The 19,583-nt window shown below is 48.2% G+C and overlaps 1 protein-coding gene across 2 annotated transcripts in view; it reads left to right on the forward strand.

Moving 5' to 3' along the window:
- The window catches only part of HHLA2 (HERV-H LTR-associating 2), a 129,616-nt gene that overhangs the window by 39,864 nt on the left and 70,169 nt on the right, over positions 1–19,583 (forward strand). For both annotated transcript variants that reach the window (XM_030204173.1, XM_030204175.1), the window contains exon 2: positions 12,454–12,537. In XM_030204173.1, the coding sequence (XP_030060033.1) occupies positions 12,483–12,537 (55 nt within the window). In that variant the 5' untranslated portion in view covers positions 12,454–12,482. The remainder of the gene's footprint in view (positions 1–12,453; positions 12,538–19,583) is intronic.

The raw sequence follows: 19,583 nt of genomic DNA on the forward strand, positions 1-19,583 counted from the left end.
TTCTTTCCCTACAACCTACAGCTTTCTTCTGTGTTTTGATTGAAATGTGGTAAATTGTGGCCATGAAATGATATGATCTTACGATAGAAAAACAGTCAATACTCTATCCCTGTCAGTAGCCAAACTTAAGTGGCTATCACAGTACAGTAGCCCACATGGTGGACTCTTCTACTGAGGTCTCTAATCAGACAGTTGGATTTAAAGTGTGAAAAAAGCCACAGTCATCCTCACCCCTCAGATATTTAACTGTATGTAGTGTGTAATGTACCCTGAAGATTAGTGGAAGAAATACCGGAATATATGGTTTGCTAGCACTGAAAGTTTAGAGTGCGGTTAGAGGAGAAAAACGTTGCTTCACTTTGCTGTCACTAGTAGAGCTGTACCGAATAGCATATTTTACTATTTGGCTGAATATGAATAATGGACATGGAGCTTCAACATAATAAATAGTAAAAAGGATTAACATGAAATGAAAGATCAATTCAGTAGTATTTAGTAGAGTCCCAAATTATTCATATTCGAATTTAAATCACTATTCGACCAAATATGAATAATGTATTTGGGGCTGAATCAAATCAGATTCGAATATTCGGAACAGCCCTAGTGGCTAGCACTAGTAAAGGTTTTGTGTCAATGTGAACTACTCAGAACTTTATTTATTTATTTTTACTGAACGGCATAAGTAGAAAATCTCTAGTGAATAAAATGCGAAGGGGGGGGGGGCGAGGGGAGGCAGAGAAGTAAGTGCAGAAGTGATTGCATAGCTGAATGCAGATTAGGGGGAGGGATCATAGCTGTGAAATGATGGCATTGCGCTTGACTGCAGAAATGTATCTATCATTGTGTATAGCATATTTATTGGGATTTAAGCATAGCATATTTATTGGGATTTAATAACTGCCTTTATGAAGAGGTTCACCCAAGGCAATACACAGCAGGTACAGTTTAATATAAAACTTACAATTTTGTTAACCGCATAACAATAGTAAAATGACCAAGTATAAACATAAATACAATAAGGGGGTCTTTTACAAAGGCTTGTTAGAGTTTTTAGTGCACGCTAATCATTAGGAATATATGGGCATCTCTAGCAGTTAGCATGTGCTAAAGACATAGCGAACTAGTAAACTTGAAACCAGCAAATTGAAACTTATTAATAGGATTAACATAAAACAGTATAAAAAAACACTTTCCTCAGCAACCCTCCAGACCGGTCAAGACGCTTGGGTTATGCATGCCTACCAGCAGGCAGAGGGAGACTGAGAACACTAACTTCAAACTGAGTACATATAACCTGTGCTAGCCCTCTATCTTCAGTATTTTCTCAGTCTCAGCAGAGGGTAGACATGCAGCCTGTGCAGCTTGTCCGGTCTGGTAGGATTTAGGTTCCGTTTGGTGAGACTAGTTAATTTTCAGTTATTTCTGGGGATAAATTGGTGAAAGAACAGTTAATCCCTGTGCCTGGAACTCTGTGGTGTGCAAGGGGTTGGTAGGTCCGGTGGGGCCTGCCATTGTCCCCTCTGGGGTGTCACACCCGGGTGGCCGGGTCCCTCCCCCCGACTGGCTCTCCCGTTTTGGGCAGCGTTGTGCCTCGGCTGCAGTGTTAATCCTGCAGCCTTGAGTGCCATTCAGATTATAGCAGCAGGGCTCAAATAAAATAAAAAAAAAAAAAGAAGCACACCTCGTGTGGAGAGCTGCAGGAGCTGCACTCCGGTGTTTCCGGAGTTGTTCAGCCGGTCTGGGAGAGCTGAGCCAGTAATTAAGCGCCGGTGAGTGTTGTTTCTTTCTTTTAACTTCGCCGGTTGTAATCAGCTGTTTCTGAGGCGCGAGTATGTCGGGGAAGTTACTTCGTTGCCGGCTGTGCGCGCGTCGGGGTGTTGACGCGGCTGGCGGTCCCTGCCGGTTTTGTGGAGAGCCCAAGGCCCTATCCCTCGCGCCACCGGGGTTAGCAGCGGAGGTTCCTTCTGTGGGATCGCAGGAGGCTTGTGCGGCTCAGTTTGGCGCTTCAGCGGCGGTCCCGATTTTGGCGGGAACCGCCGCCATCTTGGATTCGGGTCTTTTGGGCGCTGAGACGGTCGTGGGGCCGCAGCCTCTCCCGATTTCGAGTCCCGCTGGGGGGGAGACCTCGGGCAGCATGGGGTTCCCTCCAGAGTTTGTTTGGAGTTTGTTTCAGGCTTGGAAGGCGGGCCCATCGGCTGCGGAGTCCCTTAGTCCAAGATTGGGGGGGGGGCTACCGCTAAAAGACCACGAGTGGAGTGCTCTGAAGATGTAGAGGTCTTTTCTCCTCCGGATTCTGAGGGCGATTTTAGCCCCCTGGAAGAGGAGGAGGGGTCGGTTGCAGGGCAGGATGGGGACCTGTCTTTGCCTGGGGAAGACCCCTCTGTGGTTAGGATTTTTCACAGGGATGAATTATCTGAACTCATTGAGCAAGTGTCCGCCACTTTAAGGTTTGATCCTGCGGCGGCTCCCATTGGGGATGGGAAGCAAGTGGATCCTTTGGTTAAGGGGATCAGGCGGGTCTCTCGTTCTTTCCCTATGAATGCGGACTTGAGAGATATGATCACGCAGGAGTGGCATTCGCCGGAGGCTCAGTGTAAGGTGGCTCGGGCTATGACCAAGCTCTATCCTATTCCTCAGGAGGACAGAGAGTCTCTCAGGCCCCCGACAGTGGATGCCGTGGTGACGGCAGTGACTAAGGCTACTGCTATTCCAGTGGATGGGGGGGCCGCGTTGCGGGACCCTCAGGATAGGAAATTGGAGACCTTCCTAAAGCGGAGTTTTGATCTGTCTGCCTTGGCGCTGCAAGCGTCTGTTTGTGGAGGTCTGGTGGCTCGGGCGTGTTTTCGCTGGGCTGAGAGGCTCCTGGATAGCCCGCAGGCTGATAGGGCTTCTCTTGTTCAAGATCTGGCCAAGTTGGAGATGGGGTCGTCGTTCTTGGCGGATGCGCTTTACGATTTGTTGAGGGCCTCTGCTAAGAACATGACCTTTGCGGTGGCGGCTCGGCGGGCCCTGTGGTTGCGGGGCTGGGTGGCCGATGCCGCCTCCAAGACTAAACTTTGTTCCCTCCCTTTTAGAGGCTCTTTGCTTTTCGGGGAGGAATTGGATAAGTTGGTGAAGGGTCTTGGTGATGCTAAGGCCCCTCGGCTTCCTGAGCTTCGTCCCAAGGTGTCTAAGGGGGCAGCAGGGCGGGGGCGTTTTCAGGAGGCTCGGCGTTATCGGCCCGGTAGGTCTTCTGGGGGGACTAGGGGTCGGTTTTTCCAGAGAACCCAGTCCTTTCGAGGTGGTCGTCGCGGGGGGCGAGGCTCCTCTTCGGGAGCGTCCGGTACGTCCCGTGTGTCTCAATGATGGTTTGGGGACCCAGCCTCTGGTTCGCGTGGGGGCTCGCTTGCGCTTGTTTTACCAGAGGTGGGTCCAGATCACGTCAGACCAGTGGGTTCTGCAGATAGTGCGAGACGGGTACGCCCTAGAATTCGACAGTCCCCTCTCCGACTTCTTTCTCGTGTCTCCCTGTCATTCAAGATGCAAGGCAAGAGCAGTACGGGCCACTCTGTCGCGTCTACTCGGTTTAGGGGCGGTGGTGCCTGTTCCCAGGTTAGAAAGAGGTATGGGCTGTTACTCCATTTACTTCATGGTGCCCAAGAAGGAAGAGGGTGCCTTCCGGCCCATTTTAGACCTCAAGAAGGTCAATGCAGCTCTAAAGGTTCCCTCTTTTCGGATGGAGACCTTGCGCTCAGTTATTGTAGCGGTGCAAGAAGGAGAGTTTCTGACGTCTCTAGACCTGACAGAGGCTTACTTACACATTCCCATTCTAGAGGCGCACCAGCGTTTTCTTCGCTTTGTGGTCTTAGGGAGACATTTTCAGTTTTGTGCGCTTCCATTCGGCCTGGCGACTGCGCCTCGCACCTTCTCCAAGGTGATGGTGGTGGTGGCGGCGGCGCTGCGCTTGCAGGGCATTTTGGTTCATCCGTATCTGGACGACTGGTTGATTCGGGCCAAATCAAGGTCAGAGAGCGAGGAGGCCACCGGCCGTGTGGTGACCTTCTTGCAGTCGCTCGGTTGGGTGGTCAATCTGGCAAAGTGTCACCTGGTGCCTTCCCAGTCCCTGGAGTATCTGGGAGTTCGCTTCGACACGAAGAAGGGCCGGGTGTTTTTGACAGCTCCTCGCATCTCCAAGCTGCAGGGACAGATCCGTCGGCTCCGAGCGCAGAGAGCGCCTTCGGCTCGGGCGTATCTTCAGGTGTTGGGTCTGATGGCAGCAACAATAGAGGTGGTTCCTTGGGCCAGGGCCCATATGAGAGAATTACAGAGAGCTTTGTTGTCTCGTTGGTCCCCTCAGTCTCAGGACCTGGAGGAGAGTTTCCCTCTGTCGGGGGTTGCCCGTCGCAGCCTTCGCTGGTGGCTCCACTCTCCGAATCTAGCGAAGGGCATGCCGCTGGACACTCCCAATTGGACGGTGCTGACCACGGATGCGAGTCTCTCGGGCTGGGGAGCGCATTGCCTGGGTCAGGTAGCCCAGGGACGTTGGACGTTGGAGGAAGCATCTTGGTCCATCAATCGCCTGGAGACTCGAGCAATTCGGTTGGCTCTTCGGTCCTTTCACAGCCTGTTAGAAGGCAAGGCAGTCAGGGTTCTTTCCGACAATGCCACGGCCGTCGCATATGTAAATCGGCAGGGGGGAACGAAGAGCCAAGCGTTAGCTGTGGAGGCGGCGGAGTTAATGTTGTGGGCAGAAGCTCATCTTCAGGGTCTCTCGGCGGGCCACGTGAGCGCGGATTTTCTAAGCAGGCACACGTTAGACCCTCCATCCCTCAGTGTTCAATCGACTGGTGTTGGAATGGGGTCGGCCGGTGCTGGATCTCATGGCATCGGCCGACAACGCTCAGGTCGCTCGCTTCTTCAGTCGTCGAAGAGATCCTCGGGCCGAGGGCATCGACGCGCTAGTGCTCCCGTGGCCGACTCAACAGTTGCTCTATGTATTTCCGCCATGGCCGCTGGTGGGCCGCGTGGTGCAGCGGATCGGGCGCCATGCAGGTCTAGTGGTTCTGATTGCGCCCAATTGGCCTCGACGTCCGTGGTACGGAGACCTGGTTCGGTTATTAGTGCAGGCTCCGATTCCGTTGGGGCCCAGGGTGAGATTGGTTCAGGGGCCGATCGAGATGGCCGACCCTGCTCCATTCTCGCTTACGGCCTGGCTCTTGAGAGGCTCAGATTAAGGAAGAAAGGTTTTTCGGCCAGGGTAATTGATACCATGTTGCGTTCTCGTAAGAGGTCTACTTCTTTGGCTTATGTGCGGGTGTGGCGCATTTTTGAGAACTGGTGTCAAGAGCGGGATTATGTTCCTCTACGTGTTTCGGTCGCGGAAGTTTTGGAGTTCCTGCAGGACGGTCTTGACAGGGGGCTCTCGCTCTCTTCCCTGAAAGTGCAGGTTTCAGCGTTGTCTTGTTTCCGTGGAAAGATTCAGGGGATTTCCTTGGCGGCTTCGCCGGACGTGGGGCGGTTCTTGAAAGCTGTCAAGTTGCTTCGTCCGCCTCGTCGGCCGACGGTTCCGCCTTGGGATTTGAATTTGGTCTTGGAGGCTCTGGTAGGCCCTCCGTTTGAACCGTTGGCTTCCATCTCGTGTAAAGATCTTACTTTAAAGACAGTGTTTCTGGTGGCCATTACCTCGGCGCGTAGAATTTCGGAGCTACAGGCTTTGTCTTGTAGAGAGCCTTTTCTCTCCTTGGCTAAGGAGAAAGTGACTTTGCGGACAGTTCCTTCGTTTGTTCCTAAGGTGGTATCCTCCTTTCATGTAAATCAGGTGATTTCGTTACCAGTGTTGGGGGATAGGTCTGGTGATCTCTCTCAACGTCGTTTGGCTAAGTTGGATGTTCGACGCATTTTGCGGTCGTATTTGAGCAGAACGCAGGACTTCCGAGCGTCGGATCGTTTGTTCATTTTGTTTGGAGGTCCCAGAAAGGGGGAAGCGGCTTCCAAGGCTACTCTGGCTAGATGGTTGAAGGAGACTATTGCCTCGGCGTATTTGTTGAAGCGTCGGGCAGTTCCCTCGGTACTGAAGGCACATTCTACTCGGGGGGTAGCCGCCTCTTGGGCGGAAAGTAGTTTTATTCCTCCGCAGGACATTTGTAAGGCGGCGGCGTGGTCGTCCATTCATTCTTTTGTAAAGCATTATAGGATTGATGTGCAGGCAAAAGAGGATGCTCGGTTTAGAGCGGCTGTGTTGTCTTCTGCTTTTCGTGGGTCCCACCCTTAATGTGTCTACTGCTTTGGTACTTCCCAAGCGTCTTGACCAGTCTGGAGGGTTGCTGAGGAAGGTGAAATTAGGCCTTACCTGCTAATTTTCTTTCCTCTAGACCCTCCAGACCGGTCAAGAGCCCGCCCTGTCTCTTGTCAGAAGTATTTTTCAGCCGTGTCAATTATCAGAAGTATTTTGAGCCGTGTTCTGCTATGTCTGTTCATTTTATATTCAGTATGGTCGGAGAACTTTCTTTGACTCTAATATTCTGCAGAGTGGGACGCCCGGGCGTTTCATCTGTTTAAGCACACTGTTGGTGTTTAACTGTTAGTTTTCCAGGTACAGGGGTTTTATTAGTTTCAGAGTTACTGTTCCAGGGATTTGTTTCTCTGCTTTGCTAAGTGTATACTGGAGATAGAGGGCTAGCACAGGTTATATGTACTCAGTTTGAAGTTAGTGTTCTCAGTCTCCCTCTGCCTGCTGGTAGGCATGCATAACCCAAGCGTCTTGACCGGTCTGGAGGGTCTAGAGGAAAGAAAATTAGCAGGTAAGGCCTAATTTCACCTTAATGCAGGGTCGGTGCAACCCAGTAAGTGGGTTACCGGCAGCTCCCAGCCCTAGACCCCTTGTCAGCTACTAGTTCAGGCCCCAGACGCAGCCCCCAGTCTCCACCTACCCGCCCTCAGCTCCCACAACAGCCCCCTCTTCTTTCTGCTGCCCTGCATTTTGAAAATCTTTGAATCAGCATTGGCAGCATCTGTGAAGGAAACAGGCTGCCCCAGGCCGGGTCTTCCCTCACTGTGTCCTGCCCTCGTCTGATATAATTTCCTGTTTCCGTGAGGGCGGGACAATGAGGGAAAACCTGAGCATAGAGGTTTGATTAAGAACAGCAGACGGCATGAAGTCAAAAAGTTGAAGCTACTTAGGTTAGTCTGTGTTTCCCCTTCCCCTCGCAGCCGTTGTTCTTCGTAAACTCAAACAAACTTATGAGCTGCTGCGTCCATGTTGTTCTTTATTGTTGGTAGCATTTTTATTTAATCTCATTTTAACATGCCAGCTTGTTCAGCATACGGATGTACACAAAGGAAGTATAATAAAGGAATAATTTTTCTTAGGTACAGTAGTAATCTGTTATAAATCATAATCGATGTGTATTTTGGAGGGGCTGGTTATAGGGACACCCTAGCATATGCTATATTCACGAAGAGATTTTTTTTTCCTGGTAAAGGACCACTAAAACAGACTTCATGTTATGAGAATCAGGTGCTCAACAATCAGTTTCTATTTCATGATATTTATTTCTACATATGGGAATCTTTCAAATAAATTAAGCTTCAACCCATATAATGGGTTAGATAGCCTCGTACCATCTCCTGTTCTCAATCTAACCTCCTTGGGCCTGAGGCAGCCTGCTTCTTTTACAGATGCTGCTGATGCCGATTCAAAGATTTTAAAATGCAAGGTGGCAGACAACAAGAAGGGGGCTGTCACTAGAGCTGAGGGTGGGCAGGTGGGGACTGGAGGCTGTGGCTTGAACTTGCAGGTAAAATGGGAGCTAAGGCTGGAACTTGGGGAGACTGAAAAGAGGGGCTCAGATGGAAGAAGGGCTGGGGCTGAGAAGGGGGCTATCGCTGGAGCAGGTGTGAGAAGGGGTCTGAAAAGTGGGATAGATGGGAGAATGGGTCTGGGTCTGAAAAGTGGGGTAGGTAGGGGAATGGGTCTTGGGCTGAAAAGGGGGACAGATGGGAGAATGAGACTGGGGCTGAAAAGGGGAGTATTGTAATACAGGCTGGTGGGAGAAGGGAACTGGAACTGAGGGCTGAAAATGAGAGTAGGTAGGATAAGGGGGCTAGTACTGGAACTGGGGGCTGGTGAGAGAAAAGAGTTGGGACTGGAACTGGGGGCTGAAGAGGGGAGCATGTGGGAAAAGTGGGCTGGGGCTGAAAAGAGGGGGCAGAGGCTTGGCAATGGCCTTGATTTAGGTGCTAGGAGAAGGTGACTGGGGATAGGAAATGGGGGCTTATGCTGCCATATTGTAAGGGTGACAGAAGTGGTCTGATGCTGGGGGCAGATGCAAAAAGGCACTGATTCTTACAACTGGGGCAGAGAGAAGGAGATATCAGAGCTATCAGACTGGGGTCGGGGGTGGGAGAAGGGTTCTGAAAAGTGGGGTAGGTAGGGGAATGGGTCTGGGGCTGAAAAGGGGGACAGATGGGAGAATGAGACTGGGGCTGAAAAGGGGAGTACTTTAATACAGGCTGGTGGGAGAAGGGAACTGGAACTGAGGGCTGAAAATGAGACTAGGTGGGATAAGGGGGCTAGTACTGGAACGGGGCTGGTGGGAGAAAAGAGTTAGGACTGAAACTGGGGGCTGAAAATGGGGGATAATGGGGCTCAAAAGTGGGGGCTGAAAAGGGGAGCATGTGGGAGAAGTGGGCTGGGGCTGAAAAGAGGGGGCAGAGGCTTGGCAATGGCCCTGATTTAGGTGCTGGGTCCGGTTGTCCAGGTCAGAGGCGCGCAGCCATGAGAGTCTGCACATCACTATACCTTGAGCAGCAACTCTGGATGCCACGTCAAAAGTGTCAAATGTGCCCCTGGCCAGGAACTTTCGACACGCCTTCTGCTGCCTGACCACCTGGTGAAAAGGCTCAGCCAGCTCCGTAGGGAGTGCATCAACCAAGCTCGACAGTTGCCATATCGAGTCCTGCAAGTGCACATTCGTGAAGAGCTGGTATGATTGGATCTTGGCGGCAAGCATAGCGGCTTGATACATCTTCCTCCCAAAAGAGTCAAGAGTTATAGCCTCTCTGCCTGGGGGCGCCGAAGCATAGTCTCTAGTACTCCTGGCTCTCTTGATGGCGGAGTCCACCACCATGGAATTGTGGGGTAACAGACCTCATCAACCCAGGTTCAACATGGATCCGATACTGGGATTCAGCTTTTTTCGGGACCACGGGGCCAGACAGAGGGGCTGACCAGTTTCACATAAGGACTTCCTTCAGTACCTTGTGCAGAGGAACTCACAGCCTCTTTAGGTGGAGAATAATAATCCAGGACCTCAAGCATCTCAGCCCTGGGCTCATCCTCAACTTCCACAGGGAAGGGAATAGCCGTAGTCATTTCCCGAACAAAAGAGGAAAAGGACAGACTCTCTGGTGGAGACAGTCTCCTTTCTTGCGGAGGGAATCCTAAAGGACTCATCAAAAGAGAAGTACCTGGGATCCTCTCGACTCCCACGAACACTCCTGCTCAGTGTCGGACAGAACCTGAGTTAAGGTGCTTCGACACTGAACCTGCCTGTCTTCTATGGCGATGTTGAGAGGCCGATGCCCGGTCTGACTGCGGCAAAGCTCCCTCCACCGACGTCGAAGGGGAGTTGACCTGGGTGGCAGTAGCCATGGCTGCATCAGTGGCTCACTTAAAGTCAGCCTCCATTGAGGAGATTTGCAAGGCTGCAACGTGGTCATCAGTCCACACATTCACATCTCACTACTACCTTCAGCAGGATTCCTGATGCGACAGTCGGTTTGGGCAGTCGGTGCTGCAGAATCTGTTTGAGGTTTAGGATCCTACTCCACCCCCTAGACCCATTTTTGTTCTGTTCCAGGCTGCACTCTCAGTTAGTTTTTATGGTTTCAGGTCAATCTCTGTTATGTCCTCGCTGTTGCGAGACCCAATTGACCAATGTTCATTGTTTTGAGTGAGCCTGGTTGCTAGAGATATCCCACATGTGAGAATAAGCAGCCTGCTTGTCCTCGGAGAAAGCGAAGATGCTTACCTGTAGCAGGTATTCTCCGAGGACAGCAGGCTGATTGTTCTCAGAAACCCGCCCACCTCCCCTTTGGAGTTATTAGTTTATTTGTATGCTTTTTGATTTAACTAAAGAGGCATGCTTGTGCGATGGGCGGGAAGTCATCTGCGCATGCGTGGTGCGCGTTGCTCGTGCGCCAGAAGACTCTGGCAAAACTTTTATTTTTTTGCCTGAAAAAATTTGCCATTTCCTGGGCCGATGCAGACGTCGACCCACATGTGAGAACAATCAGCCTGCTGTCCTCGGAGAATACCTGCTACAGGTAAGTATCTTCGCTACATGGTTTTCCCTCCTTATGTAGCTTTGTAAAATCACTGCTCCTGTGGGATGTGGAAAGGAGTGGATGTGCAGTCCTGCATGTTTTTACGTGTAATAACTACTACTACTACTACTATTTAGCATTTCTATAGCTCTACAAGGCGTACGCAGCGCTGCACAAACATAGAAGAAAGACAGTCCCGCTCAAAGAGCTTACAATCTAATAGACAAAAAATAAAAATAAAGTAAGCAAATCAAATCAATTAATGTGAACGGGAGGTTCTGCATTTGGCAGAGTCTTTGTAAAATAGCTTGGGAATATTTTACATATCCCAATCTGGATGTCTTAATTCCCCTGTCAACATCATTTCTAAAATAGGGCTCATAAGATTTATCTTTTTAGATTAGAGCAGTACATAATTTTTGTGATAGTTTTATTATCCACATAATGCCTCTGAAAAGTCAGATCGTCCTTAACACTTTCCTGGTAGTGTCAGGGCAGTCTGGGGTAGAGTCTGCACAGAGTTGGCATTTACCCAGTTAGTAGTGATATTCAGCCTTACAACCAGATAACTGAGCAGATAAAGTTAGAAAAGCAAAAAGACTGTGCTAACTATCTGGGTACCTGACTGAATATCACTGGTACCTGAATAAGTAGCACCAATCAAGTTGCACCTGGATATTTGGTGCTGAATATCTGTGGGTTTAAAAAATCTTTAATGGCCGTCGTTTAGAAGAACGCTGACCACCACAGGTTCGGTGTAATGCCTCACCATTTTTAATAATCTGACAAATGTTTTAATATCAAAGTAGGAGTTGGTGCTAGAGTTGCACGGGGACAGAAATTTCACTCATCCACGTTTGTCCCCAATGGAATCTAACCCATACCTACTTGAACCTTCTAAGAACTGTTCCATCACCACAATTAATCTCCTCCATCCCCACCTGTACCCGCAGGAGTAGACACTATTACTTGCTCACAGTCCTTTATTTCCTCCTGACCCCAACAGCCTCCTGTAGTTTTTTTTTTGGACAGTATTTACTATTCGATCAATAAGTGTTCCGAGCCTCAGTCTGGAGTTCCAGCTGCCTCTTTGGGCATTCCAAGCCTCATCCTGGTGTCACCAGAGATTGACTATACTCTTGCAAGAATCCCACAGCAACTTCTTCCATCCTTTTGGGAATCCCAAGATACCCATTCCTATGCAGCTCTCTAGTTGGCGCTAGACATGAGTTCATGGTTAATGGACACAAAGGACAATTACTAAGAACATTCTGGACAGGAAATCAGTGTGTGATGAAGTAACTTGGAGAGTTGTTAAAATTTGTATTTGTATTTTACTTTGAATTCTGGAATGGACCTTCCATTGAATGGTAGTTTACTTTTTTGATGAATCAGCAGCAGGATCAGGGTGTTGGGGAGATTGGTGCTTAAATAATGTTACAAAATTTGGAAAATGGTAGGAGGCCATTCAACCCTTGGTCTCCACCACATTTTTGAGAAGGGCTGGGATGAGCAAGACAGTTGGACCCCCCATGGCATACTGGAAAGACTTCTGCCATAGCTGCCAAAAATTAAAATGATAAGGATTGAAAAACTGGAGAAGTGCCTACAATGTCTTAGGGGTCTGATTTACAATGGTTCATTTCCCATTTTGTGTTTGTTCAGAATAAAACTTAGTAAATTAGGCCTTTAGACATCTATGGGGCAATTTTCAGTGGGAGACAGTCCATGGGTAGTTTTTTTTACACATGGGCTTTTCACTAAATTTCATAGAGGGTGTATGTGAAAACTTGTACTTTGAAGCTAGCCATGAGCATGGATGTTTGCATTTGCTATTTGTGTGGATACCTTTTTTTATATGGAAAATGTGCATGGAATTGAAAATGCAGCCAGTACACATTTTCTTCCCTCTTTCAGAATACCTTTTAAAGGTACCTATGTGTACACTTGATCTGCACTGGTGGAGAGCAGTTTTCAGATAGTTGCTAAACACCAATAAATTGCTATTTACTCACATAAATATCTTTGAAAATTGTCTTGTTGTCCTTAGAGGTTGGTATTGCCATAGCTTTCATTTTTTATGTGACTGAATTAAAACAGGGGCACATCCAGTTTAAATGAAATTTTCTCTCTGGTTCCTGTCTTTAGAGCTGAAGCTGGTATGAGCCACTGAAGTTATGAAGGACCTACTCATACACCTCATCCTGTCATCCTTGATACCTACTGTTTTCGGTGAGCTTACTGAATTTTTATTTTTTGAAAAGCATCTGCAGCGTTTCTTCACAGTCTTTGAGATAAAAAAGCGTATCAGGGATTATTATGGGGAGTCAATGTATATTCCTCCATGTCATAACTGCAGAGTTTTTGTCATGCACATTCTGCTGAACAATAGACTCTGCTCAGAATGGGACACTTTGGAGCTTATTTTCGAAGCCTATAGATGTCTCAAGATGCCCAAATAGACATCCATGTGCTTGAAACATCCAAATAGGAAGGGGGCATGTTTCGGGCGAGACTAGGGAGGGCCAGCAATCAAGACATCGAACAGTGATAACTGAAAGGGAAGAAGTGTCCAAATCTAAAAAGAGTGTCCAAAGTTAGACTTGTTTCAGTCATGTCCAGGATACAAAAAGGTGCTCTGATTGAGCAGCTGACCACTGGAAGGATTAAGGCTTGACACCTCCTTAAACCCTCAGTGGTTGCTATCACCCTTCCTCTTCCCTGAAAGTGAAACTGAGAGGAGATACCAAGCTCTGTCGGCTTCAGATATTATGGGCATTCTTAAAGAAGGAACAAGTCTGAAGAGTAGCCTATTGGTTAGTGCAGTGGACTTTAACCCAAGGGACCCAGGTTCAAATCCTACTTCAGCAAATTTTTATTTTGCTTCTCTATTGTGAGCCCTCCAGAAACAGAAAAATACCTACTGTATCTAAATATCCAAGCCACCTGCAAGCCTGAAGGCTGTTGAAGCGGTGTACATTCATGTACAGTATGCATGTTTCTGTTCCTGGAGGACTCACAGTTACAAAATAAGAGTTAAAGTGGGATTTGAACCTGGGTCCCTTGGTTTAAAGTCCACTGCACTAACCACCAGGCTGCTCTGCTCTGCAGGCACGTCTGTGTGGATATTCGTCTAAGAATGCTGCCAGACAGATATCCTTGGCCATGCTTTATTGCCGTTCATGTGTTGGACATTCCAGTTTGTAAAATAGCTGTTCATGCTGGACATCCTCAGCATGTGGATGTCCATCTTGTGTATTTTCGCACAGGATATCTTGACGTATTTCCTTTTGGAAAATATATGTGAGATGGACATACATTTCAGATGTTATGAGCTAGACGTCTCTATTCTGACTTGCACGTCCTTTCGAAAATTCCCTCCACATATGTAATGAGCTTTGCATTCTTAACCATTTCTGTATTGAATACTTGAGAAGATCACTAGTGTTTTTGGTGTCCCTGAATAGATTCATTTGGGCAGATACTCACCATTTTTGTGATGATTCTGTGATATAACAATAGATGAAAATATTTGAGAGCTCACATGAGAAGTTAAGTGCTTTACTTTAATATCCTGCTTATGGGTAAATGCTGGCCTGATCCTTTGCACTGTTCATAGCTGTTTCGTAACTTGAAGCATCACCACGATGGTGTATCATGGAGGTATCAGTGTGAGAAACAGTGTGTTTTGTATAGATTGTGTCAGAACATCACAAGAAATGGAAAACCTAGACACCAGTCAAAAATTTTAAGTCAAGACTATTTTGACATTTTTACATTTTTGGGCTGTTTGTTTGCTTTTCTTATTTTTGTTTGGATTTTCTTTCCTCTGCCCTCATCCTACTTCTGCTCTATTCCTCCCTTGCCTATCTCCCAGCGACAATTCATTCTAGCAGTTACTTATCTGTCCAAGATACAGGCTTAGATGTCAAATTTTATGGCATGTAGGCAACTTGGCGTCTGGTATTTTTACACTCCTACTCTTAGATATAATTGAAACCATGCACAAATATGCCAGGGGCATAGCCAGACTTGACATTTTAAGGGGGGGCAGAGTTAATATTGGGGGGGGGGGGGCACTAGGCATAGTGGTGTAAGTAGTGTTTAGGAGTATACCAAATAATGCCTTAGAATGAACTTTATGATGAATTTCTAAGTAAACAGTTCTGTGTCAACATATTCACACTTATGGAAACTTTGGAAACATTGACATTTTTAAATCTCTTACTTCAGTCACTCACAGAGCACAAACCAATCCTCAGCAATTACAGAATAAAGGACCAAAAATTAGAAAAGGAAACACTAAGAAATCATATTCTCTATAAGCATCACAGCACAGGAGAAATAAAAATAAAAATGCATTATCTACTGTAGGAAGAAAAATGCAAGATCACTTTCTACCCCAAAATGAAACCCACAAATAAATTATTTGGGTACCCATGAAATGTTAAAAACATGTGGGACACAGTGGGCCAAATATTTAGACCTCTCCTGGCTGGTTAAATAGCACTGAAAGTCGGCCAGAGTGTCTCCAGCCACAGTGTTTAAATGTATTCTGCAAAGATGTGACATGTACATTAGGTGGGTATTTGCCGAATAACAGCATACTAGCGTATACGCATGCAAGTGGACATTTGTCCCTTGCCACACCTACTGTTGTACCCTTCTTTGCCCTGCCCCTCTATAATCAACTGCCTGCACTAGGGTTGCCATCTCAAAAGAAAAAACTGCCACATGTATGTTCTATGATTACTTCACAAACTTTACATAACAGAAGTAGAACTCTAGTAACCAATTCCTTGTCATCAGTAGCAGATAAATCCATTACGAATGGGAGATAGAGAACACTGAAAACCATAGTGGCTTCTGGACGGCTAGCTCCATCTGCCTTTCAGTATTCTCTATCTCCCAGCAGAGTTGGACGCAGCTTATTCAGTTCCTTCAAGAATCTGCTTGGGGTGGCTCCTGTCTTTTTCCAGTTGTAGCAGGGGTGTTGTGGCTATTGCAGCTCCACTTTAAAGGCACATAGGTTAGCCCTTTCCCTGCCTTACCCTTCCCCCTATGTGGATGCAGGCATATAGGTTTGCCCTGTCTCTGCCTTTCCCAATCTCTTCTTTGTGGATGCAGGCACATTGGTTCGTCCTTTCCCTGCCTTTCCCACTCTTCTGGACCTCCGGAGTGCCTCTGTAGCTGTTGCCTCTAACTTTCCTCACAGCGTTAAAAAAAAAAAAAAACACGGGCCGATTCCAAGATGGCGCTCTGAACAGACGCACCTGAGCTTGCTCTTATTTAGCTTTTTCTGGTGCCTTCGCTTCGTCGCTGCTAATGGGGAAGCGGAGGGGAAAGGTAAAGGAGTACCCCTCGCCTCCTGAAACCATGTCATCGATGAGGCAAACGACCCTTCAATTTTCTAAGAAACAACCGGGTCCTCTGGGTACTTCGACCCCCTCTGCTACTGTCGACGCATTGACGTCGATAGAGAGCGGTAACGGGGCTTCCCTGAGCCCCATGGAACGCATAGCTCTGCCTCAGCCTGGGAGTGAGTTCCGTGTTGCAGCCTGAACAGAGACGGATACCGAAGGGGTGCAACCCGACCTGTTCGAGGGAAGGACTGTAGCAGGAGAGAGCGGATCCTAGGAGCGTGAAACACAAATACAAGCAGCTTTAAAGGTATTACCGCAAGACATTGTTTCCAAACTTTCCCGTACTGAGGTCCAATCTCACTCCTTTTTACCAGCTAGTGGTGTGGTTAGACCAGCTATTGTGACGCTTGAGTCACTCTGGGACATGGTTTACAATATTCAATCCTCTATGCAAAATACTTTGAAAGAAAATACCAGTAATATTAAAATTCTTTCTGAGGCTGCTCTGATTCAAGCGCAAGTAACTGCACAGCAATCCTTAAAAATGGAAAATGTGGATAACAAGATTCAAGACATGGGGACTTTGGAAAATGCTTTGGTTAAAGATAATAATTTCTTACATAAACGGTTGGAATACCTGGAGAACCAGGTTAGAAGACTTAACCTTAGGTTTCTCAATTTTCCCAAGTCACCACTAATTTCCCCTTTAGAAATGGTGAAAAAAATATATGACTGAAATTCTAGGAATGGATAAAGATACATTACCTCCCATCACATGAGCCTATTATATTTGGAATTTTAAGGGGATGGAAGGGATTCCCCCCCCCTGTGATGGGGGAAGGAATGAACCTTACTTCTTTCCTGGAAAGTTCATTGGAAATCATTACTCAGAGGTCAATTATGCTGGTTACTTTTGTGCTGGAGCCAGATTGGAATGCTGTATTAAGACTTTCCTTAAGACACTTAGAAAACCTGTTTTTGGGCTCAAAGGTCCGGATTTTTCCTGATCTCTCAAAGCCTACACAGATGCGACGCAGGGCATTTTTAGAACTGCGACCCAGAGTTATGGCATTGGGAGCAAATTTTGTGTTACGTTTTCCTTGTATTTGTAATGTAATGTTTGAGGGTAAGCAATTTCAATTTGTGGAACCTAAACAGCTTAAAGAATTTCTAGATGCTAGAGTTGACGTGAATGTTGTATGCCCTTCCTAAATTGCAGGCTGGGGTCTGAAAACAGAGGTAGCAACTGTATTTTGTATATTTTTCCTTAATGGCTATTAGATACTTGAAATCTTGGAATCATTTTTCTCTTAAATTGTGTACGGAAAGGCCGTATACTCTTTTTCCTTAATGTATTTTAGTTTTATTTTTCCTGTAAAATGAATGCCGATTGCATATTCACATTGTTTTGTGATATATTATAAAATATTAAAAAGGTTAAATAAAAAAAAAAAACGCGACGCGCTTGTTAGCGCTGCGATTCTGAGGCTATCTTCTGTCTGTGCAGTGTGACCGGAGCTCTGGGACTCAGTGTTGAGGTAAGAGCGTCTTGTAGCTCCTCCGGGGAGGACCCGTGATCGGGGCGCTGAAAATTTCCGCCGTTTTTGGCGATGGCTGCGGAAGTTGTTAAGCGCTGTTCATGTTGTGGCAAGCGCAGATCAGCAGCGTGGCTCTGTAAATCGTGCTCTTCAGACGTCAGGGCCGGCACGAGCATGGCGAGCGATGTCTCTTCCCGCTCGGTGGAGCTGGCAGCAGGCGCCATCTTGGATGCGCCGCGTAGTCCGACCCCCGAAGGAGCGGAGGGGTCTGTGGCCGGAGGGGAGTCTTGGATGGAGGCTACCAGAGGAGCTGCTTGCGCCGGACTGGAACCGGGAGACCAGGGTGAGCCTTTCTCCCCTAAGTTTGTGTTGCTTTTGCATAAAGCGTTCATGTTAAAGAGGGCTCTGCCGCAGGTGTCTGACTCTGCATTGCTACCTGGTTCCCCTCCAGTAGAGGCCGGCCCGGGATTGCCGTTGGACGTTTTTTCCCCAGACAGTTGGCCGCAGAACAAGCGTAGAAGGGTAAATTCCCCTTCAGAGAGTGGCACACCTCCCTTCCCCCCCCCCCCCCTTCGCGGTCTGAGGAGCCAGAGGAAGGTGCCGGATTGCCACTCGATCCAGATGATCCCACCGCGGTTAGGATTTTCCACCGCGAGGAGCTGCCAGCACTTATTTCTGACGCCTTGCAGGCCCTCTCTATTGAAGATCCTGTGCTTGGCAAGGCCTCCTCTGGTAATTCGAGGATGGCAAGTACTAAGAAGCCTGCTCGAGCCTTTCCTTTGCATGACTCCATCCAAGAGCTTATTTTGGCTCAATGGGCTGACCCCGAGGGGCCTTTGAAGGTTGCCAGGGCAATGGGGCACTTATACCCTCTTAGTGAGGAGCACTTGGCATGCTTGGCCGTGCCTAAAGTAGATGCCCTAGTCACGGTTGTGACGAAGAAGACTACTCTCCCAGTAGAGGGAGGGGTCGCCCTGAAGGACATGCAGGACCGACGGCTGGAATCAGCAATGAAGCGGTCCTTTGAAATCTCAGGCCTAGCCTTACGGGCATCTGTGTGCAGTTGTTATGCTGCTCGAGCATGCCTCGCTTGGTTGCAGCAGGCAGTGGAACAGCCTGGGGATGGAGCGGAGCCCCTTGTGGAGGTGGCACCGCGGATGGAGTCGGCCTTGTCATTTTTGGCTGATGCCCTTTATGATCTGGTCAGAGCCTCGGCTAAACAGATGTCTGTGGCGGTGACCGCTCACTGCCTTCTATGGCTACGACATTAGGCGGCTGACATGGCCTCTAAGCAAAGGTTGGTGAAGTTGCCCTTCTGGGGCCTTCTCCTATTTGGTGAGGAGTTGGAGAAAATTGTCAAGGACCTGGGGGATGCTAAACCCCAGTGGTTACCCGAGGATAGGCCGCGGCTTTCTTCCAAAGGTCAGGCGGTTCAAGGCCTAGAGTTCATGGGCACCCTCTCAATGATGGTGTGCCGGCCCACTACTTGATTCCTGCAGGTGGAGGACGTCTTTCCCTCTTTCTCGAGGAGTGGGTCAAGATTACCTCAGATCAGTGGGTTTTGGACCTGATCAGAGACGACTACAGATTGGAATTTACTGCCTCGGTGAGAGACATGTTTTTGGAGTCCCGATGCGGCACTGCTGCCAAACGGGCGGTGGTAGAGGAGACCTTGCAAGGCTTGTTGCACCTGGGAGTGGTGATCCCTGTGCCTCTCGCCGAGCACAGCTGTGGCCGTTACTCCATTTACTTTGTGGTGCCGCGAAAAGTTGGGTCTTTTCGGCCCATTCTAGACTTGAATAAAGTCAACGAGTCACTCAAAGTATGGCATTTCCATATGGAAACCCTGCGCGGTGATCCCTGTGGCGGTTCAGCTAGGAGAATTCCTCACATCTCTGGACCTAAAAGAAGCGTACTTGCACATCCCTATTTGGCCCCCGCACCAATGGTTTCTCCGGTTTGCTGTGTTGGGAAAACACTTTCAGTTTCAGGCCTTGCCTTTTGGCCTCGCCACAGCTCCCCGAACCTTTTCTAAGGTAATGGTGGTAGTAGCTGCCTTTCTCAGGCAAGAGGGTATCCGGGTTCACCCGTACCTCGACAACTGGTTCATCAGAGCGGACTCTGCAGAAGAGAGTCGTCATGTAACAGCCAGAGTGGTCTTAGTACTGCAATCTCTGGGCTGGGTTGCCAATATACCCAAAAGTCACCTGACCCCCTCTCAATCTCTAGAGTATTTGGGGGTACGGTTCGACACAGCCTCGGGGTTGGTTATTTTACCCGAGCAAAGGCGGTGCAAGCTTCAGACCCAGGTCCGTCTGCTCCTGAGGATGCCTCGCCCGCGAGCTTGGGACATTGTCCAGCTCTTGGGGTCAATGAC

Source organism: Microcaecilia unicolor, chromosome 5 (assembly GCF_901765095.1).
Source record: "Microcaecilia unicolor chromosome 5, aMicUni1.1, whole genome shotgun sequence".
NCBI lineage: Eukaryota > Metazoa > Chordata > Amphibia > Gymnophiona > Siphonopidae > Microcaecilia > Microcaecilia unicolor.